This window comes from Chiloscyllium punctatum, chromosome 22 (genome assembly GCF_047496795.1).
Source record: "Chiloscyllium punctatum isolate Juve2018m chromosome 22, sChiPun1.3, whole genome shotgun sequence".
Lineage (NCBI taxonomy): Eukaryota > Metazoa > Chordata > Chondrichthyes > Orectolobiformes > Hemiscylliidae > Chiloscyllium > Chiloscyllium punctatum.
This window is the reverse complement of record NC_092760.1, coordinates 17,726,880-17,748,395: the sequence shown is the minus strand read 5'-3', so window position 1 is coordinate 17,748,395 and position 21,516 is coordinate 17,726,880. Positions and strand designations below refer to the sequence as shown.

At 41.0% G+C, this 21,516-nt stretch overlaps 2 protein-coding genes across 4 annotated transcripts in view; both read right to left on the bottom strand.

Moving 5' to 3' along the window:
• Window positions 1-5,831, bottom strand: part of LOC140493872 (endogenous retrovirus group 3 member 1 Env polyprotein-like) — a 6,625-nt gene extending 794 nt beyond the window's left edge. The window contains exons 1-2 of the mRNA XM_072592865.1: window positions 5,521-5,831; window positions 1,375-3,210 (exon numbers count right to left, since the gene is read on the bottom strand). Of these exons, the coding sequence (XP_072448966.1) occupies window positions 1,375-2,848 (1,474 nt within the window). The 5' untranslated portion in view covers window positions 2,849-3,210; window positions 5,521-5,831. The remainder of the gene's footprint in view (window positions 1-1,374; window positions 3,211-5,520) is intronic.
• A 12,440-nt stretch (window positions 5,832-18,271) lies between these two features.
• LOC140493432 (astacin-like metalloendopeptidase) overlaps window positions 18,272-21,516 on the bottom strand; it is a 196,017-nt gene continuing 192,772 nt past the window's right edge. For all 3 annotated transcript variants that reach the window (XM_072591861.1, XM_072591859.1, XM_072591860.1), the window contains one exon: window positions 18,272-19,003. In XM_072591861.1, coding sequence (XP_072447962.1) covers window positions 18,921-19,003 — 83 coding nt within the window. In that variant the 3' untranslated portion in view covers window positions 18,272-18,920. The remainder of the gene's footprint in view (window positions 19,004-21,516) is intronic.

Sequence of the window (21,516 nt, the reverse complement as noted above, 5' to 3'; positions counted from 1 at the left end):
TGCAAAATAAATCAATTTATAATCTTAAAAATGCATTGTCTCATCCAGCCTTAATTCAATCCGTAATTCATGAATTTGAAGGCCTTGTAAGTGTAGCTAAGGTAGTGCACAGAACAATGAAACAATCCTCAGGTGTTAAATAGTTTGTGGTAAGTCCCCATTTAAAGTCTACTCAGTTATCACTGGTTCTCTTTTTTATCATTAATAAAATAATGAAAGCATATTCAGTGAATATTTTGGATTTAAATTTAGCATTGCTTTCTGCAGACTTCCTTTACTGAGGCTTACTCCTCTGAAGACCTTCTCATGCTTCTGCTGCCACTTAGCCCCGAAGTTTCCATAGTTTTACTCCTGTTCATCCACTGACTTCAGTCCCCCCCCCCACCCCCCACCTCCTGTCCATTAATGTTAGAAACGAAAATCGCTTCTTAATAATCGCTCTAGACAAATTCAGGAAAACAAAGTTTTATTAGCAAGTCTGCAGAGTCGGGCACCCTTCTGAGTAAAAGGCGCGCTGAGGCTTACAAAGTTTCTCATTATATACAGTACAAATCCCTCCCCTCCTTGGCTCTAACAAGCCATGAGGTTCACATTCTTAAAAACATCATTATTCTTCGATTTACACCCTTATCACAAAGTCTGCAACAAATGCCTCCAGACCCTCCCCTTCCTGGCTCTAACGAGCCATGAGGTTCACATTCTTAAAAACATCATTATTCTTTGATTTGCACCCTTATCACAAAGTCTTCAGAGTCTCCAAAGTTGTTTCTCTCACCCTGCAGTATTATCAGTCAAGGCCTCATTCTTCCCTGCCTGTGTTAATGGTTTCATCAATCAAGGGCCTGTTTGTTTTTACTCTGCTCACAAATTGTCAGCATTCTGCACAATTTAAACTATTCTACTTTTGAGTATACAAAATGTTTTAGAAAAGAAACAAAAGTTTTGTCTTTTATTATAGATCAGTCTGTGGTCCAGGCACATCTTAAAGTTTAAACCGAAATTACCTCTCACAATTCCACCCTTTTCTTTCTTTAAGATGTGCCTGACCAATATAGCCCCCCCTCCTCAAGGGCCCGGGAAATCCTTGGTCTTTCGCAGCAACATCACTTTAAGTTCACGCGTCCCATGTTGTGGAACCACCACTGCCTGGAGTCGGGAAATATTTTTCTGAATTAAAAACTGAATACAGGGGGTTAGGCAGGGTAGTACGAGAAGAAGAATCATGCCCCCCCCCAACCACCAGCAACGCCGTGCGCCACCAGCTACCACCTAGGAGACCATCCCACCATCCGATGCCACTAAGAGGACGCCAAGATTGTACTGGCACATGGGCCAATTTCCGAATTTCATTGGAAATTTTCAAAACCGCTTTACCATTGTCGTCAATTTCTAGACAGCAGTTAGTCAGGTTAAACTTCCCGCACACACCCCCCTCCGAGGCCAACAGATAATCCAAGGCAAGTCGGTTTTGATATATAGCAGCCCTCATCTGATCCTGCTGCTTAGCCAGCAACTCCAGGGCCAGGGCAGTCCGGTTAGTAATAACCTCTACGACTGCTTGGAGCCTGATAATTCGATTTAACATATAGATAGGAGTACGGTATCCCCATGATCCGTCCTGTGCCCATGTAGCTGGCCCGTAGTATTCAATAATCCGGGCCGGTGGCCACTCATCCCCCCAATCACCGACTTGGATATCCCTTGGTGACCTACGGAGGGAGTCAAAGAGTTTAATCCCCAAATCATCGCCTTCCTCCCGGGGTAATAGGAAGAACGCAGGTCGTATTAGACCCAGGAAGCATACCCCAGCCCATCCCATGGGCAGTTTGGAGTATGCCCGATTACCGCATATCCAAAATAGGCCATCTGGAGCAGGCCCCCCCTGTTTCGCAACTTTATTCCACACCTCTTTTACCCCAGGAATGCCCTCATAAGGGCCGGAGCCGCTACAATTCCAAAACCGAGAGTCATCACCCAGCCTCACACAATTGCGGTTCCCCTGTTTTGCAATGTACCATGTGATATCCTTAGGCCACCAGACTTGTGTGGTTGCATTCAACACACTCTGACAGGGGCTGATACCCACCTCAATCTTCCCTTTCCCTTCAACACACAACTGGCCTTCCGGGCTGTTAGTCAGTCTCCACCTCTGTCCTTTTCTTTCGTTGACATGTGTCCAATTATACTGATGTAACTCCCATATATCTAAGCTATGACCAGACCACGGCCATTGTTCAGTCATATGCGGCCCCCCACAAACCCAGCAATTGCTAATATTTAACACGGTGGCTATCCTAGACGTAAGATCAATAAACAGGTTCTGTGTTACATCGGGAAGTTTGATCTCCTCTTCTACCTCCTTGTATATAGACGGCACCTTGGAGACAACGACCGTCCTTTGACGGTCCTGCTCTTTCTCTAACTTCCGTACAGTATTCTGTACTCTGGTCTCCCTGACTCTGTCCACATGTTCCTTGAGCAACATGGAGGGTAGGCCCCACTGCCCAGCTTTGTTAACACACACCCAGTGGTCATTTTTAGGGCATCCACGGACTTTGCCACCGTATCCTTTATTATATACCTGATAATAGGGTCTCCCATCCTCCCAACATTCATGGCGTGCACTCACATCGTAACACCTATCGTCCACATAGGAATGGGACACAAATGATCCCGAGTAGATTCGAATCCCAAGTCTTACTGTAGGTCGACATTTGTCACATCTCCCCTCACTCTCCCCCACATACAGGAGTAAATTGATCAATATCCCCACCAATACAGTCCAAGTAGAGTTCATTATTGCTGTCTTTTCAGTTTTACCACCAACGGCTTGTCCCCTTGCTCGCATGTCCAAGTACTTTCTCCTTCAGACGGAACAGGCCCCTTTATCCTCGATGCGTGGACCCACCCTTTCTCTTTCGTCCGAACAGCTGCTTCAGTTGTTAACAGAACCAGGAACGGTCCTTCCCACCGCGGCTGGAGCTTTTCGGCCTTCCAGGTCTTAACAAGTACCCAGTCTCCGGGCTCCACCTTATGCAAGAGGAAGTCGAGCGGCGGAGTCTGAGCCAGGAGACCTTTCCTCCGGAGTTCTCTTGGGCAAATTTGACCTCAGTGGGATCCCTCCTGCGCCACGTGGTGTACCACAGATTGAGGTCACCTTTGATATTGACGCAAATGGCATCTTGAATGTCTCTGCTGTGGACAAGAGCACTGGCAAAGAGAGCAAAATCACCATCACCAATAACAAGGGCAGGTTGAGTAAGGAGGAGATCGAGAGGATAGTGCAGGAAGCGGAGAGGTACAAAGGTCAGGATGATATGCAGCGTGAGAAAATTACAGCCAAGAATTCCCTGGAGTCGTACGCATTTAACATGAAGAGTTCAGTGGAGGAAGAGAAAACAAAAGGCAAGATCAGTGAGGAAGATAAGAACAAAGTCATCGAAAAGTGTAACCAGGCCATCTCCTGGCTGGAGGCAAACCAAACAGCAGAGAAGGAGGACTTTGAGCAGCAGTTGAAAGATTTGAAAAAAAAATATGCAAGCCCATCATTGCCAAACTTTACCAGGGAGGTATGCCCGAAGGGCCATTCTCAGAACAAGTCAGAAAGGACCCTTCTGGTGGACCAACAATTGAAGAGGTTGATTGAAACTTTAACTCTCTTCAAAGTAATATCATTTTCAGTTGGTCTCTCTTCTCCACCATTCCATCCCCCCACCTCCCTGAAATTGCAACAGTCCTTTAGAATTTCTCGGGGCTTCTGTAAACCCAGTTGATTTGGACATTTGCACAGTTAGGTAAATGATGGCCTACATTTCTGAAGTTTGGGTGTTTGAATGGTAGCAATTAAACGTGTCAATGGTGAATTTTTCTGCAAACTGTTTCCTGTATGTTTTATACATTGAGTAGTTTACACCCTTTTAGCTGCTAATGGAGTTCTTTCTCAGTTTTCTGCACACTACAAGAATGCACCGTATGATTCAGAAATTCAGTCAGTTGTCACTAATCCTGAGAAGTTATTGTTTAGACAGGTTATACTTACAGTTAAGCAAGCCAGCTATCCTTTCTGTCATGTAGTTGGAACAGTGTTCCCTTATAATAAATAGTATACAACAGAGATTCTATTTTCATACAGACCACAAGAAGGTGGTGTTATAACAATTGGCAGCCTTTGCAGACTTAATTTGTATGCAATTATTGGGGAAAGTAATCACAATTAAATATCTTTGGTGGAAAATGCATAACATCCGAGCAGTGGCTATCAATAATACAATTTCTCTCCGTGCACAACCAATTTTCAGATGATGTCCTTTGTGTTCTCCAAAAGCTTGTTTAACCATTTGAATCATTAAGTGGATAGGACCAATTTTCATGCATTGTGTGTCTGTTGCTGTCATAAATGTTTTTTTGTTTGCAGCAAAATTTAAGTTTTTTTTTGATACCTTCCAGACATTGATTCTCTCACAATCTTTTCCATTTTTATGACTTTTCTTTCAACTCTGTCTGTTTTTTTTTTCCCTTGGTTAATCATTCTTTGATATTCCCTTCCTGGAATCATTTTTCCTCACTGAGGAAACTGGGAGTCATGAACTATTTTCATAAAAGTGTGCAGTTGTTCATTAGTTGTCTTTTCTATTAAACTTCTTTCTGAGTCCACTCCAGTTAACTCTGCACAATGCCTACCTTCTTCGAGTTTATAGCACAGTTGTTTTCAACCCAAGTTTCTTACTCTTAACATGAATGCTAACTTCTATCATATTATGGTCACTGTAACCTTTAGAGTTTATTTTTACTTTGTGATCATGTATTAAACCTTCCTCAGTATATATTATCAGACGCAAAATAGCTTGATTCCCATTTGGATGTAGAACATATGATTCTAGAAAAGTGTCCTTCTGACTTCCTTAGGCAACTTGATTTTCCCAATCTACATGAAAATTAAAATCACCAGTGATAAATATACTGCCTGTTTTTTTACACACCTTATTTTCTCCCTGAACTATTCTGTCCCAAAGAAAGCTACTGTTGATGGGTCTGTGGACAACTCCCAGCAGCATCTTTACCCATTATTTTTATAAGCTCCCACTTATATGGATTTTACAACATATGTTTCCAAGATCATTTCCTGCTACTTATACTTATTCTATCTACAAATAACAAAACATACCCCAGCCCATCCCTTAATCGCCTTAGATCCCTTATTTCCCATTGCCGAGGACTTCGTAATTTTCCCGTGATAATCTATCACAATTTAGCCAATTCCCGGACCTTCAGTCCCGTGATCGCCCAGGTTCCTTTGCAGGCACCCCCGGTCTTTGGATTCCTGTGTCCTACGTCTCTGTGACACAGATCACAGGCACCCCGTAGGTACACGTTCCTCCTCAAACACGGTCTCTGCAAAATCCCTCACAGGCAAGCCCCGGTCTCTAGATACCTGAGTCCCACGTCTCTGTAGAAAAATCCACAGGCACCCCGTAGGTCCCCAGGCCTCCGGAAACACGGTCCCCGCAAGTTTTTTCTTACCTGGGTTCGGTGCACCGAAATTACTCGATCGTTAACCGTCCCCACTGCCTCGGCCACACCCCTCCTTTGTTTTCCTGAGCCTCCCGGATATCACTCGCTCAAGCCGCGCGGGGCGACAAGCAAGGAATCAGGGACTGCTGAAATCAGCAGGGTGCACCTTCTCCGATGTCCTTCCTCAGCTCCCCCCGCGGCCGGAGTGTTGATCCCGGACGAGCCCCCAAGTTGTTAGAAACGAAAATCGCTTCTTAATAATCGCTCTAGACAAATTCAGGAAAACAAAGTTTTATTAGCAAGTCTGCAGAGTCGGGCACCCTTCTGAGTAAAAGGCGCGCTGAGGCTTACAAAGTTTCTCATTATATACAGTACAAATCCCTCCCCTCCTTGGCTCTAACAAGCCATGAGGTTCACATTCTTAAAAACATCATTATTCTTCGATTTACACCCTTATCACAAAGTCTGCAACAAATGCCTCCAGACCCTCCCCTTCCTGGCTCTAACGAGCCATGAGGTTCACATTCTTAAAAACATCATTATTCTTTGATTTGCACCCTTATCACAAAGTCTTCAGAGTCTCCAAAGTTGTTTCTCTCACCCTGCAGTATTATCAGTCAAGGCCTCATTCTTCCCTGCCTGTGTTAATGGTTTCATCAATCAAGGGCCTGTTTGTTTTTACTCTGCTCACAAATTGTCAGCATTCTGCACAATTTAAACTATTCTACTTTTGAGTATACAAAATGTTTTAGAAAAGAAACAAAAGTTTTGTCTTTTATTATAGATCAGTCTGTGGTCCAGGCACATCTTAAAGTTTAAACCGAAATTACCTCTCACAATTAACACACCTGTTCCTGGTCCCAACCTCGGTTCTTATCTTTAAACTCTCCAGTATCCACATCTTCCTTAACTCCTCTTCTGAATTTGAAGTGATGTTTTGGGCCTTGCCTTTTGTCAGGAATTGGTCAGTGCTAGTCGTTCTGCCTGTACTAACCATATTCTGCATCGAGGCAAGTGTAATTTTAACATGTATGGAAGGATCCAAGATGGCGGCGACCCAGCAAGTCTGAGTCTACAGTGCTCCTCCCAAGACTTGGGCAAAGTGGGTCACCCACCCCCACCACACTCACCAAATCATTTAAAATAGCTGTTTAATGTAATTAGTTGCTTAGTATTGAATGTTAACAATTTAATCTCCAGTAAAAATGACTAAAGGGAAGGGAGCCCGCAGCTCTCAGCAAGCAGGAACCCCTCCCCCACCCTCTCCAGCTGCAGCAGAGATGTCCGCAGCCGCCCGGGGGACTTATCTACAGTGGCAAGCCTCGTGGAAATCATCTCCAAACTGGATGTGAAGATCGACGCTTTTATTGAAGAATCCCGAAGCCGATGGGACTCACTCTTGGCCGCGCTGCAAAAGCATGACCGAGACATTAAGGAAATCGAGCGCCGCGTCAGAGGGGCGGAGCTAAAGGCCGCAACCTCCGAAACTACAGCACAATCAGCCGTGGATTGGGTCCAGACTCTCGAACAGCGAGTCTGGACCTTAGAGAACCACACTGACTCGAGGTCGTCGAAAAAATATTCGTTTGCTGGGCCTTCCCGAACGGGAAGAGGAAGGCCAGCTGACAGCGTTGCAATACGCGGACCCGGCTCAAACCAGCGCCCCCATCCGGTCCTGTTCCGGCTGCAGAGCTATAAGGAGAGGCAGATACTCTTAGAAGCCTCCAGAAATCTTGGAAAAGATCCCCAAGCCATGATTCTATAAAGGATCCAAGATCATGTTATTCCAGGACTTTTCCAGGAAAGAGGAAGGCGTTCGATGAGGCGAAGAAGTGTTTAAGAGACTTAAATATTCAGTACTCCTTGCGCTACTCAGCGACGCTATGCTTTAACCATGAAGGATCCGTGTATAACTTCGAATCGCTGAAAAAGGAAGGCCAAGGAATTTTTGGACTCTCTTAGATAAATTGTAAGAGATAATTGATGTTGTTTTGCCTTCCCCCCACTCCTTTTTTTATATTAATCCCTTTCTTTACCTTACCTTAATATTATCTTTGGGCAGTGGGGAGAGGGGTTTATTTATTTGTTCTCTACTTAGCGATTTTCTCTCCCTTTTCTGAATATATATATAGGCCGGGGGGGTCTAGTTAATGTTGGTGGGGGGAGGTGGTTACCTTATCCTATTTTATTTCTGTCTTTAGGAGCGAGGTTGTTTTCCCCTGTTATTTTGTATTATTATATTTAATTATTACTTGTTGAGGCTGTAATTTTATAGTTATATATGTTTATACATGGTATTAACATTACCAAATATATCCAGGTGTTGGTGTGGGTGGGAGGGGTGGGGGTAGGGTGCTCACTGTTAACTCTAGCTCTGTAGTATATCTGAATTCTCCTCATCCTATTGAGGAGTGCCTGGGTCAAGGGTGGGGCATTGGTTGGGAAAGGATACAATGGACCTTTGGAAAGGAGGCGATACCCCCTGGGAACAAGGGGGAAAATCCCCATTTAAATACGTTTTTTTATTTAGAAATAGTTTTTTAATATACTGTTGTGAATGTATTAAAGAGCCTTTATTTTTGTGAATTTTATATGCTCTATGCTCGGGATGTTCTGGATAGGGTTTCCCCTCCCGAGGGGTCTCAGATTTGCCCGGATGATTATGGTTGATCAGTCGGTTAAATGGTGCACCTGGAATGTCAAGCGGTGTAATTCCCAGTCAAAAGGAAGAAAATATTATCAAAGCTCGTCATACAATTATAGGGGGAGACTTTAATTGTATTATGGATCCGGAAATAGATAGGATTCCCAAGGGCACTGCAGGAGTATCTCCCAGATCTAGACAATTGGTGGATCTGAACAAAGAATTAGGACTAGTAGATGCATGGAGATGTTTCCATCCACAGGGCAGAGATTTTTCTTTTTACTCTAATCCACATAAATGTCACACCAGAATCGATATGTTTTTTGCCCCCTCGATTTTTTAAAATTCCATATCATCCTGTAAAATAGGGAGTATAGCAATTTCCGATCACGCTGCTGTATATACGAAAATCAAGGCGAGGAACAATGAGACATCCCCCCAGCATTGGCATATGGACCCCTTCCTGATGAAAGATAGTAAATTTGTAAGGTACTTCTCTCAAGAATTTAAACCTCTTTTAGAAATTAATTTAGGTACGGCTAGCAACCCATCAATGATGTGGGAGACCATTAAAGCTTACGCGTGAGGTTTGATCATCTCATACTCAGCAACTCAGAAAAAATTAAAGGGAGAACAACAGCATCTCCTTGAAACTTGCTTAAAAGAGGCTGAAACAGCATATGCTGACAGACCTTCTATTATCAAATTGCAAAGGATTACGGCCCTTAGGACAGCTCTATACACCATGCTTACCCAAACGGCCAAGAGGGAAATATTATTTGCAAAACTAAGGTTATACAATTTGGCGATAAACCTGGTATATACTTCACGTTTCTTGCAAAGAGAAAGAAGGCCCCTCAAACTATCATGTCTATCAAGGAAAGTGCAGGTATTCTGACTCATAATCATAAAAGGATTAACGCAATCTTTAGAAAATTTTATTCTGATTTATATAAGTCGCAGGATTGTGAAGACAGGACTAGGAGGATGCAATCATTTTTTAAATATTTGACCTTTCCGGACCTAACTTCGGAACAGGTATTGGTCTTGAATGTTCCCCTAACAATTCAAGAAATACTTGACGCAATCAGGCAACTTCAGAGCAGTAAGGCGCCTGGCTCCGATGGTTTTCAAGCGGAATTCTATAAAGAATTTACAGGAATATTGGCTGGTCCACTTATGGACATGTATAACTATGCATATAGTCAGGGCTGTCTACCACCTTCGTTGAAAGAGGCAAATATCTCTCTTATCCTTAAAAAAGGAAAGGACCCAGAAGATTGCGCGTCATACAGACCAATATCCTTGCGAAATGTAGATTTTAAAATCCTCTGTAAAATGTTAGCATTGAGACTAGAAAGGGTATTGCCACATATCATAAAGGAGGATCAGACGGGGTTTATTAAGGGCTGTAGATCATCCAATAATACTAGAAGGGTTTTGAATATGATTCAAGCCTGCCATCAGGGAAAGATGCCAGGAGTAGTAATCTCGTTAGAGGCGGAAAAGGCATTCGACAGGGTTGAATGGTCATAATTGTTTTACACATTGGAAAAGTTTGTCGTTGGAAAGGTGTTTACCAAATGGGTCTCAACATTGCATAGTGATCCCAAAGCAGTTGTGATTACCAATGGATTAGGCTCGGATAGCTTCAGTGTGGATAGGGGCTGCCGACAGAGATGTCCTCTCTCGCCATTGCTATTTACGCTAATAATTGAACCACTAGCAGAAGCTATACGGGCTGACCCTAATATAACGGCCCCGAGGGTTGGTACAGGTAAACATAAAATTACACTTTATGCAGATGATGTTCTTCTATTTCTCAGTAATCCTTTAGATTAGATTCCCTACAGTGTGGAAACAGGCCCTTCGGCCCAACAAGTCCACACCAACCCTCCGAAGAGCAACCCACCCAGACCCATTCACCTACATTTACCCCTACACCTAACTCTATGGGCAATTTAGCATGGCCAATTCACCTAACCTGCACATTTTTGGACTGTGGGAGGAAACCAGAGCACCCGGAGGAAACCCACGCAGACACGGGGAGATTGTGCAAACTCCACACAGTCAGTCACCTGAGGCGGGAATTGAACCCGGGTCTCTGGCGCTGTGAGACAGCAGTGCTAACCACTGTGCCACCGTGCCGCCCACGATGTCCATGCCTCATTTAATCCAAGTTATTAATACATTTAGTGCATTCTCAGGCTATGAAATTAATTTCTCAAAATCGGAGGCTATGCCAATGGGTGGCCTTGCTATGACACCCCACTTAGTGGACAGATCCCACTTTCCCTTTCGGTGGTCCCTGGAGTGTTTCTTATATTTAGGCATTTTTATTACCCCAGTATTTGGTCAGTTATACAAGGCTAACTTTGTGCATTTACTGGAAAGGATAAGGCAGGACCTCCAGCAATGGGGAGACCTTCCAATTTCCTGGCTGGGTAGAATAGTACTACCTAAAATGAATGTCCTGCCCGTCTCCTATACCCTATGAGAATGCTTCCGGTGATGCTGCCAAGGCTGGCACTATGTAAATTATATGGCTGGTTGGGTTCCTTTATCTGGAATCATAGACGGCCCCTCATTAAGTTGAAGAAGCTACAGCTTCCACAGGCATGGGGAGGATTGGATTTCCCAAATTTTAGGAAATATCTGTTAAGTTCCCTATTAAGTTACATAGCTGATTGGGTCTTATCTGACCCGGAATCAATCTGGCTGGACATTGAGGCTTCTCAAGTAAAATGCCCACTTATTAACCTCTTATTTTCAGACAAGAGGAAAATCATTACGGATCACTGTCAAAACCCTATAATACTAAACACAATTAAAGCTTGGAATATAATGTGGCAAAATGAGGGCAACTCTCATAAAACATCCCCCTATGCTCCGATAGTGGGAGCATGGGGATTTCAACCGGGGTTTACAGATGTCACTTTCAAACTCTGGAGATCCAGGGGTGTCTCTTGTTTAGGGGACCTATTTAAAGAAGGGGTCCTGATGTCTTTTGAACAGTTGCGTCAGAAATTCAGGCTACCTAATGGAGACCTCTTTCGACACTTCCAAATTCGAGATTACATACAGAAGAAGACTACGTTACTGGATAGTCTCTATAAATCAGATAGTGAATGTAGAGTGCTATGGCCAATGGGGGTATCTTCCGTCAGTACTATTTATCATTTACGACATGATGAAGTATCGGGAGATATGGACAATCTGCTTAAAACATGGGATCAGGATTTGGGACTAGAAATCTCTATAGAAATGTGGAATGACATTTGGGAAAATGCCAGAAGAATCACCATCTGCAACAGAATTCAGGCTATCCAGCTGAAGATACTTTATAAGGCCCATATAGCACCAGATCGATTGGCAAAATTTAAGGCAGGAGCATCTCCAATGTGTCCCAAATGTAAAATAGAGGTGGGCACTCTTGTACATTGCTTATGGGCCTGTCATAAGATCCGTAAATATTGGACTAAAGTATTTAACAGAAATCTTAGGAACAGAAATTAGAGTGGATCCTGTATCTCTCCTTTTGGGCTTTTCAAACTTTTGGGCCCGTCTGGACTTTCAAACTGGCACCGGAAGCAGTCTCATAGGGTATAAGAGATGGGGCATTTTAATTAGTGCTATTCTACCCAGCCAGGAAATTGGAAGGTCTCCCCATCACTGGAGGTCCTGCCTTATCCTTTCCAGTAAACACACAAAGTTAACCCTATGCACGGGAAGAGATTAGTTTCTATTCTCACTTTCTGTGCAAGGAAAAATATTTTGGTAAACTGGGTGGCTGAGGGCCCCCCTAGACTTTCAAATTGGCACAGATTAATTATGGAATGTATTCCCCTTGACTTCCTTACAAATATGGTGCACCGAAAAATGGAATTATTCCATAAAATATGGCAGCCCTTCTTAAATTACATAAATACAGATATTTTGGCCATCCTAACAAGGGCGTTTATTTAATTGAGATGGCGAACCTGGCTGGTCCGGGGCCCCTTGGGAGAGGAATCCCGTACGAATACGGGTTTTGTTACGATTTGATGTTAACACATTCTGAGCATGTATCTCACTACCCAATTTCTGTGTTACCGTCGTTTTTTTTTTCTCCTCTGAATAATGTAAGAGACTTAATTATACACTCTGGTTAGATTAGTAGTTAGTTGAGTTTTGCTTTTTTTCCTCTCGGTATCTCTTTTTTTCTGTTTGATAAATTAGTTATTATTTATTTAAGATTTAATTGAATATCAATGTTTATACTTGGGTTTTTTTATTTGTAAACTTGTAAAAAAATGTTAAATTTTCAATAAAAGTATCTATTAAAAAACATGTATTTACATTTATATTGTATTTCTTCAGTATTTTCTAAATTTATTTTATTTATTAGGCTACTTTATGAATCCATGCATTTAGGAATGTAAACTACTTAAACTTAATATTTTAAATGTATTTTCTGCTGGGAAAGGTCCTGAAGTATCTAAGTGTACAGTGATGTGTTTATATTACCTTCATTTTTATACTAATGATATTTAGGGGAGATGATACCATAATGGTACTGGGCTAGTAATCTAGAGATCCAGGTAATGCTTGGGAACATGGATTTGAATCCAACCACAGAAGATAATAGCATTTGGATTTTAGAGAAAAAAAATTTAAAAGTCTAATGATGCCCATGAAAGTATCATTGATTGTCATTAAAAAATTGTGGTTCACTAATATTCTTCAGGGAAGGGCCATTTGCTATTGTTACCAGGCCTGGCCTTCAAGAAACTCCAGACCCACAGTAATGTTGTTGCCCTCTAACAAACCTACCAAGCCAGTCATTGCATAAACCACTAAAAAGTCTCAAAGGAATGAATATAGGTGGGTTACCTAATACCGACCTAAGCACTACGAATGATGACTGCAAACACAGCTCAGTTAATTCTGTGAAGTCTTCCTTAATAATGCCAAAATTGTGACAGTTGTTACTCAGACCAATGAATCAACAGCCTGACAGCCTTACAGACCATGTCCCAGCCAACATCATCACTATTCCAGGGAATGTCCTGTCCCACCAGCAGGCCATACACAGCAGAGGTTGCAGCACAGTGGCAAACAGTCAGAAGAGAGTTGTCCAGGGAGTCCTCAAGATCAACTCCAAACCCTATGAACTCTTATTGGCATCAAGTAAAACATGAGCAAATAAACCTCCCGTTGAATACCACATGCCATATCCCTCCACCTCCATTCTTGTCTAATCAGTACTCCTCCAAGTTGAACACTATTTGGAGGAAGCAGCGAGTGTGTCAAAAGCACAGATGTTCTCTGGGTAGGGGACTTCAAGGTGGTACAACAGTGGCTCAACAGCAGAACTACTGATCAAGCTAGTTGGACATAGCCGAAGACTAATACACATATGTGTTAAACAGCATAAACAACCAGTTATAGAGCTAAGTGATCCCACAACCAATGGATCAGACCTAAGCTTTGCAGTCTAGCCGTATCGAGTCATGATTCCTTTTCATGTTACTGAATAAATTTGGTGTTGTCATTTTATTCTGAGTCACAGTCAGAAGCAAATTGGGCTTTTCTGTTGATTCAATGACTTTTAACATCTTGGGAATATTGGGGCTTGATTTTCAGTGCACTACCCCCAATGATTCATGACAACATGCTTGCCTGAAAAAGCTACCTATTGTTCAGGCTGCCTGATCTTTGCAAAAATTAAAAAAAGTCACATTCACAGAACTGAAGATGAAATCAGTTTTACTTAGATTTTAAAATCTAAATTTCCCAAATAATAATATACTGCAAGCATATTTCACACCATCCCTAAAATGAAATCTTTAGGGCAATACCATTTCTGATGCCCTGGCATGTGATTAAATATTTATCTTCTTTAAAGGTTTTCATTTTACGTTCACCAGTTATGTTCTAGAGACTTTTCTCACTCTGTGAGTTTAATGCAGGATTCCCACAAAACATTTTGGAATGAGACCTGAATCATTCATTCTTTTAAACTGATCAATGATCATTTGTTTTAAATAACTGAAATTACAACTTTCTTGGCGGTCCACTCCTAAATAATGTGAGTTTCCTGCTGGCGCTGTTAATACCGTTTTTTAAATCTAGTTGTACTACATTGTATCCTCACACTATGGCAGCAATACCCAACCTGAGCTGCAATTAATTTTAAGTTCTCACACTTTCAGCCTGAATTACTGTATAGTATATAATTTCCTCTGTATCACGGATATTTATATTTGACTGTTGCAAGTTCCAATGTCTGTTCGTTCACTGACTTAAGGAGTTGCTCCCACAGTGCTATGATTCAGTCTGTATGTCTGTCTTGGAGCTGCAGTTTCTTTCATTTCAGTGTGCTTCTTAACAGGTCTGAATTACTTTCTACTGTTCTTTGAGATGTTCTTCAGTGTTGTGTGTTGCCACAACGATTTTTGGGGTCAACTATCCTCAGCAATAACCGTATCTGTTTTCCGTGAAGTCATATCAGCAAGGTTGCCTTATTGAGACCAGTGCTGCTAAATTAAATCTTCAGATTCCACCCTGATCATGATGTGTTATCATCTGTATCTTTGAAGTGGCTTACGTGATCTATTTTGTAGAGTGAAACCAATTTCTGGTCAAATCAGAAGTCTTGTAGAGTAAACAAGATGCAAGAATAGGCTCTACATTACCACAAAGCTCTTAACTTCCCGTTGGTCTCCCACAAGATCCCGATTACTTTTCTACTAAGTCATTATGACATTGTCAAAGTGGAGAGTGCTATTTCAATCAATCAATATCAAGAAATCCTCTTGTGACATTTGAAATGTTTGTGCTGTGTATGTGGGATCAGGATTAATATGAGTGATATAATAAAATGTTTTCGTACAGTGGCTAAGGACTGGAACAATGTTCTCTCCAAGCTGTATGACTGCACGCACGCTCAGCCACTCCATTGTTCCACACACAATGATTGGTATTGAAAGCCAACTGTAACACTGACTTCTGGTTCTGGTACATGGACCTCAGAGGCCACACAGCCAAGAAGGAAATTTGAGTCTGGAATTCACTGCCTGATATTATGGTGTTCGCAGGTTCAAATGAGGCATTTAACAGGGAATTGGACAGTTATTTGAAGGAGAACAATGTGCATGTTATAGGGAGATGGAAGAAGAATGGTAGTAAGGGAGCAGCTTAATTGGGAGCTGATATATGCATGATAGATTGAATTGTAATAATTTTGTGATCCTGTGACCTACTATCAACAAAATGCTCTTGGAAGTTGTAAGTTGGAAGATGTTGAAGTATGCATCTGAAGCAAACAAACATCCTGCTGGGTTGAAAAATACAGTGTGCTGAATCACAGGAGATGTTTAACACTCCACTGGCGCTTTTTGTCTCAGTTGAGATACAGGAAGAACTCACATTACTGAACCTTGAAAAGGCCACTGATTCCTTAGTATCTAAAGAAATCAGCAAAAATGGAATTCCACCTGAATTGCTGAAGCATTGAAAATATCACATTCATTTATACCTTAATGAGATACTACTGAAAGGTAGTACCTGTTGCATGAGACATATTTGATGAAAATATCATCATATTCTCCAAATAAAAAGGCGACAGAGGAGATTGCAACAACTACAGAGACATCTCACTTAGCCATCAGTGGGAAGACCTTGGCTAAGGTAATATTCAACAGACTTTTACCTACGAGCAAGTAGTGTTGATCAGAAGGACAATGCAGTTTTGTGTCTGACAGATCTAAAGTGGACCTAATCATCTTAAGCTAGCTGTAACAGAAGCCTAAAGAACAGGAGTTACATATCCCTCTAAACCCTTCCTATCCATGCACCCATCTAGATGCCTCTTAAATGTTATTGTGCCAGCTTCCACCAATTCGTCTGGCTGTTAATTCCATACACGTATCACCCTGTGTGAAAAAGTAGTCCATTAGATTAGTTACACTGTGGAAACAAGCCCTTCGGCCCAACAAGTCCGCACCAACCCACCAAAGCGCAAACCACCCAGACCCATTCCCCTACACCTAACACTGTGGGCAATTTAGCATGGCCAATTCACCTAACCTGCACATTTTTGGACTGTGGGAGGAAACCCACGCAGACACGGGGAGAATGTGCAAACTCCATACAGTCAGTCGCCTGAGGCGGGAATTGAACCCGGGTCTCTGGCGCCGTGAGGCAGCAGTGCTAACTGTGCTGCCCACATTAGTTCCCTTTTAAATCTTTTTCCTCTCACCTTAAACCTATGCCATCTAGTTTTGGACTTCCCAATTCTGAGGAAAAGACCTTGACTATTCATCCTATCATTGCCCCTTATGATTTTATAAACTTATTTCAGATCATCGCTCAGCCTCCAACACTCCAGGGAAAATAGCCCCTGCCTATTCAGCCTCTCCATACAGCTCAAACCTGGCCACATCCTTGTAAATATTTTCTGAACCCTTTCAAGTTTCACAGCATCTTTCCTATAGCAGGGAGACCAGAATTGAATACCGTATTCCAAAAGTGGCCTAAGCAATGTCCTGTACAGCTGCAATATGACCTCCCAACTCCTCTATGAGGATATGAGTATTGGCACTGACCAATAAAGGCAAACATACCACATGCCTTCTTCACTATCCTGTCTGCCTGTGACTCCACTCTCAAGGAACTATGCATCTGCACTTCAAGGTCTCTTTGTTCGGCAACACTCCCCAGGTACCTTACCATTAAACACATAGGTCCTGCCCTGATTTACACTACCAAAATGCAGCACCTCACTTTTATCTAGATTCAACTCCATCTGCCACCACTCAGCCTCTGATCAAGGTCTCATTGTATTCTGAGGTAACCTTCTTTGCTGTCCACTATACTATCAATTTTGGTGTCATCTGCAAACTTATTTACCATTCCTCCTATGTAAAGACCCAAATCATTTATATAAATGACAAAAGATAGTGGACCCAATATCGATCCTTGCAGCACACTGCTGGCCTCCAGTCTAAATATCGATCCTCCATCACCACCCTCTTTCTCTTACCTTTGAGCCAACTTTGGATTCAAATGGCTAGTTTTCCCTTTATTCCATGTGATCTAACCTTGTTAACCAGTCTATCATGCGGAACCTAGTCAACTGCTTTACGAGGTCCATATAGACAATTTCCACCACTTTGTCCTCATCAATCCTCTTAGTCACTTCTTCAAAAAAACTCAATCAAGTTAATGAGACACAATTTCCCAAGCACAAAGCTATGTTGACTGTCCCTAATCAGTCCCTGTCTCTACAAATACATGTAAATCCTGTCCCTCAGAATCCCCTCCAGCAACTTGTCCACCACTGATGCCAGGTTCACCAGTCTTTAGTTCCCTGGCTTTTCCTTACCACCTTTCTTAAAGAATGGCACCATGTTAGTGAACCTCCAGCTCTCTGGCACCTCACTCATGACTATCGATGATTCAAATATCTCAACAAGGGGCCTACCTTTTCATATCGTTATGGATTTTCTGTTTCGATAGTTGATTTGAGCAAAGCTCTGTTTCATGGATGCTTGCCAGCAAGGCACAGAGGCCTTCAACATCGATTTTCATACCTGGAAGAAAATGGTGATCTCAATTGTGCCTGGGAAACTAATCATTCCCAATGTGGTTTGCAATGTGTCTTATCAGCATGTTTTGACAGTAGGATGTTGAATAAGACTAATTTATGCTGCTTTCCCCCATTCTTTCTGCCAAAATATATCACATCACACTTTTCCATTCTAAATCATCTGCCATGCATTCACCCATGAAGTACCCAAACATTTTGTGCTCTCTGCCTATGAAAGTGTAGCCAAGAAACATTGTATTATCAGAAAAGGCAAATTTCCTGCAACATAGGAATGAGCAAACCTGGATAAGACTGGGGTTGATGGTGATGGATAAATCTAAACAGCCAGCTAGTGACCCTGAAAATGGTTACTCCCCCAGATGAAGATGCCGAAAAAAATCAGGAAAGTAGCATTTAGGTGGTTCACATATGATGAATGTTTCAAGGTATCGAAATATGGGATAAAATTACTGTAAATATTAATATTTTATTATATTAGTTTAACAAACTATTTATACAAATAATAGCATAACCAACTGCTGTGAACAAAGTAGCCACTGAATCAACATAAACTTTGTCTTTTACAAATATCAAACATTGCTGAATAAATACACAATTCAAGAGAAAACTTATCAAAAGATAATACATTGGAACTAAGTATGTAAACATCTTAAGCCAAAACCCAGCTTTTTTTTAACCTATTACTTGCACTACAAGCAAAGCCTTGACAGAGCTTTTATCATTGTATTTTAATTGACATATAGGCATATTAAAGTATTCTTCTTTTTAAAGAATTGTTCCATCAATATATAAAAAATATATTAGATAAAGAACAAATAATCAGATCTGGTAGTATACCTCAAGTTAAAGTATTTTTCAAAACTGGATTTGTTTAACATTTGCATACATTTAGTAGAAATTATATATCTGCTATTATCCTGAAAAATACAGTATTCTTCAATTCTGTAAGCCTCTTCCATGTCTTAGATGCAAGACTGTCCTTAAAATTATTAGTAATTAAACACAGAATGCTAATAATAAGCCACTCATTTAATTGTATTTTTATAAAGGCAGAAAACCTGTCTAACACTTTTAACCCATTGACTATACAACAATTCAGCTGAAATCACTTTGGATCCTCAGGGTATGGATGATTGTGGAAAATGAAAATAACTTCTGGTTGTTCTGCAAAAATTACATGGTCCATGAAGAAATTAGTAACATGCATAATACCAACATACACGCACTGCATTGACTCCGCTGAATTGAACCTTCCCCTGGAAAACAGAAAACAACATGAGGGATTATTGAGCAAGATCTAATAACCAAATTATTCAAAATAAATCATATATTTCAACTTAAAATATCAAGTTTGAATGTCTCTCATTTCCTGTGAATGTAACATTAGGGCTGAATATTAACTTGAATGCTGAGGTTGAAGTGTGTCAGTGAGGGGAATTATGGAATGGGAGGGCATTGTTGTCAGATAAGGAAATGTTGAAAAATATGTTTTGGGGGATTGTGGCTAAGATTTCATTATCTTCATTTCTTAGGTGCATCACATTTAGAGAGTTAGAGGTTGGCTATTATGAAGCAGAGGTTGACCACCTCTGATAATTAAAATCAAAACACCCAGACATAAGTACCTTGCCCGTAATCTGATGAAGAAGTGTGACAAAGGGTATAACCTACCTCTCACCCCCCTGCGAACACCTCTAATCTGTTATAAAAGAGTGGTTAAATGAAATGAAATCCTTTCACTTACTCTACAATTAACAAGTAACAATTTATTTATCTAACTCCAACAGTGAACAAATTAACAGAATTCTTAACAAACCAATTACTCCCTAAGTACTAACTATTCCCCAACTGAACTAAATTCTATTGGCATGCTGTTTCAATAACATAGGTCCCACATATATAAATCCAGGTAATAAGAAAACAATAAATTAAAACATAGTCTATCAAAATTCACACAGAATGTGTCCTCCAGAATGCTATTCTTCCTCTCTGCTGATTCTGCTCTCGGGGATGTTTCTCTATAAGTCTTCTGTTCTGAATGCCTCTCTCCATCGAATTCTCGTATCAGGAATAGTTGCTAAATGTGCTGTATATCTTTATGAATAGATGGTGTTTTTTTTTCCTGACAGTTTAGAGATGCAGCTATCACCTCTTTGCTCTTATATTTGATGCCTCTATTAATATGACACACATCTGAAGCAGGTGGGACTTAAATCTTGGACCCAGCCCAGCAGTAGGGACAATTATACCACAAGAGTCTCCTTTTGAAGATACTGTATGCTTTATTAATTGCTCTCTAAATCTGTCTGCCACCTTCAGTGACCTCTACACATATACACTCATTTAGAATTGTATCCCCTATTTTATACTGTTTTTCAATATGGTTCCTATCGAAGTGTGTAACCTCATATTTCTCTATACTGAACCTCATCTGCCATTTATCTGTCCATTCCACCAACTTGTCAATGCCATTTTGGAGTTCGACACTGTCCTCCTCATGGTTTACAATTCTTCCAAGATTTGGGTCATCTATAAACTTTGAAATTATCTCCTACACACCAAGATTTAGATCATCAATATCTATCAGGAAAAGCAAGAATCCCAATACCGAACCCCTCTTGAACTCTACTATACTCTTCCAGAAAAATATCCATTTACCATTACTCTCTGCTTTCTATCTCCCAGCCAAATTTGTAGGTACATTGTTCCTGTACCTTTTATGTCATGACCTATTACCTTCCTCATAAGGCTGTTATGTAGCAATACACTGACCTTTCCAGAGGTTCATGTACATCACATCAATAGTACTTTCCTCATCAAGCCTTCCTGTTCAAAAAACACTAGCAATTCATTAAACATGATTGTCCAGTCAGAAATCCATGCTGACTCTTCCCAACCAAGTCAGCTTTTTTTCATGTGACTACTATTTCTTTCCAGAATTTGTTTTTGTGGAAACTTCTCACCACTGAAGTGACAGTGGTCTGTAATTGCTGGGATTATCCTTACAATATACTGTATATTTACATATATATTTAGTGACTGATTTAAAAAATACAACTACAGTCTAACTAAGATGGTTGTTCTGATCATATATCTGGATTTAGCAATAACCTTCCAGAAATTTTTCCAAAGTCAATACCAGCCAGACAATCAACAACCTTCTGATGGCTTTGGAATGCTCTGGACTGTGACATAATCTGCTACAGATATAATTGTCTACAGGAAAACCACCTAAATATTCGAATTAAAAGTTACACACAAACCCCACATGCAAATATATTAATGAATTTCTACTTACCTGCTCGAAGTAGGCCATAGATAACTGGCTATCTACAATACAAGACTTTGCCTAGATGTTAACTGCTTCCCCTCCACAAACAGGTTTGGTTACATGACTACCACAGCATTGAACCCAACTGCTTTTTTAACCAAAAAATTTTTAAATTGCAGACAACTAAGGGGTGAGTGCTGCTCCACACATTAGCTGCAAACATAATCAAAATCTCTACTCCCAGGATTTTTAAACAAATTTGGCACAAAACAAGCAGACACAACCTGTATTTATATACTCTGAAAGTAAAATAAATTCCTTTAGTCAAAACAGTGAAGGAAAAATTACATTTCATCAAAATATCCACAGAAGACTTTCAAATGAAAAAACTTGCTGACAACTTCTCAACTGCTGCTGAGCAAATCAACCCACCCTCTCAAATTCATTCCAAGCTGCTAACTTCACCTTTACTCTTTTGGACTCCACCTCAAAAACAGG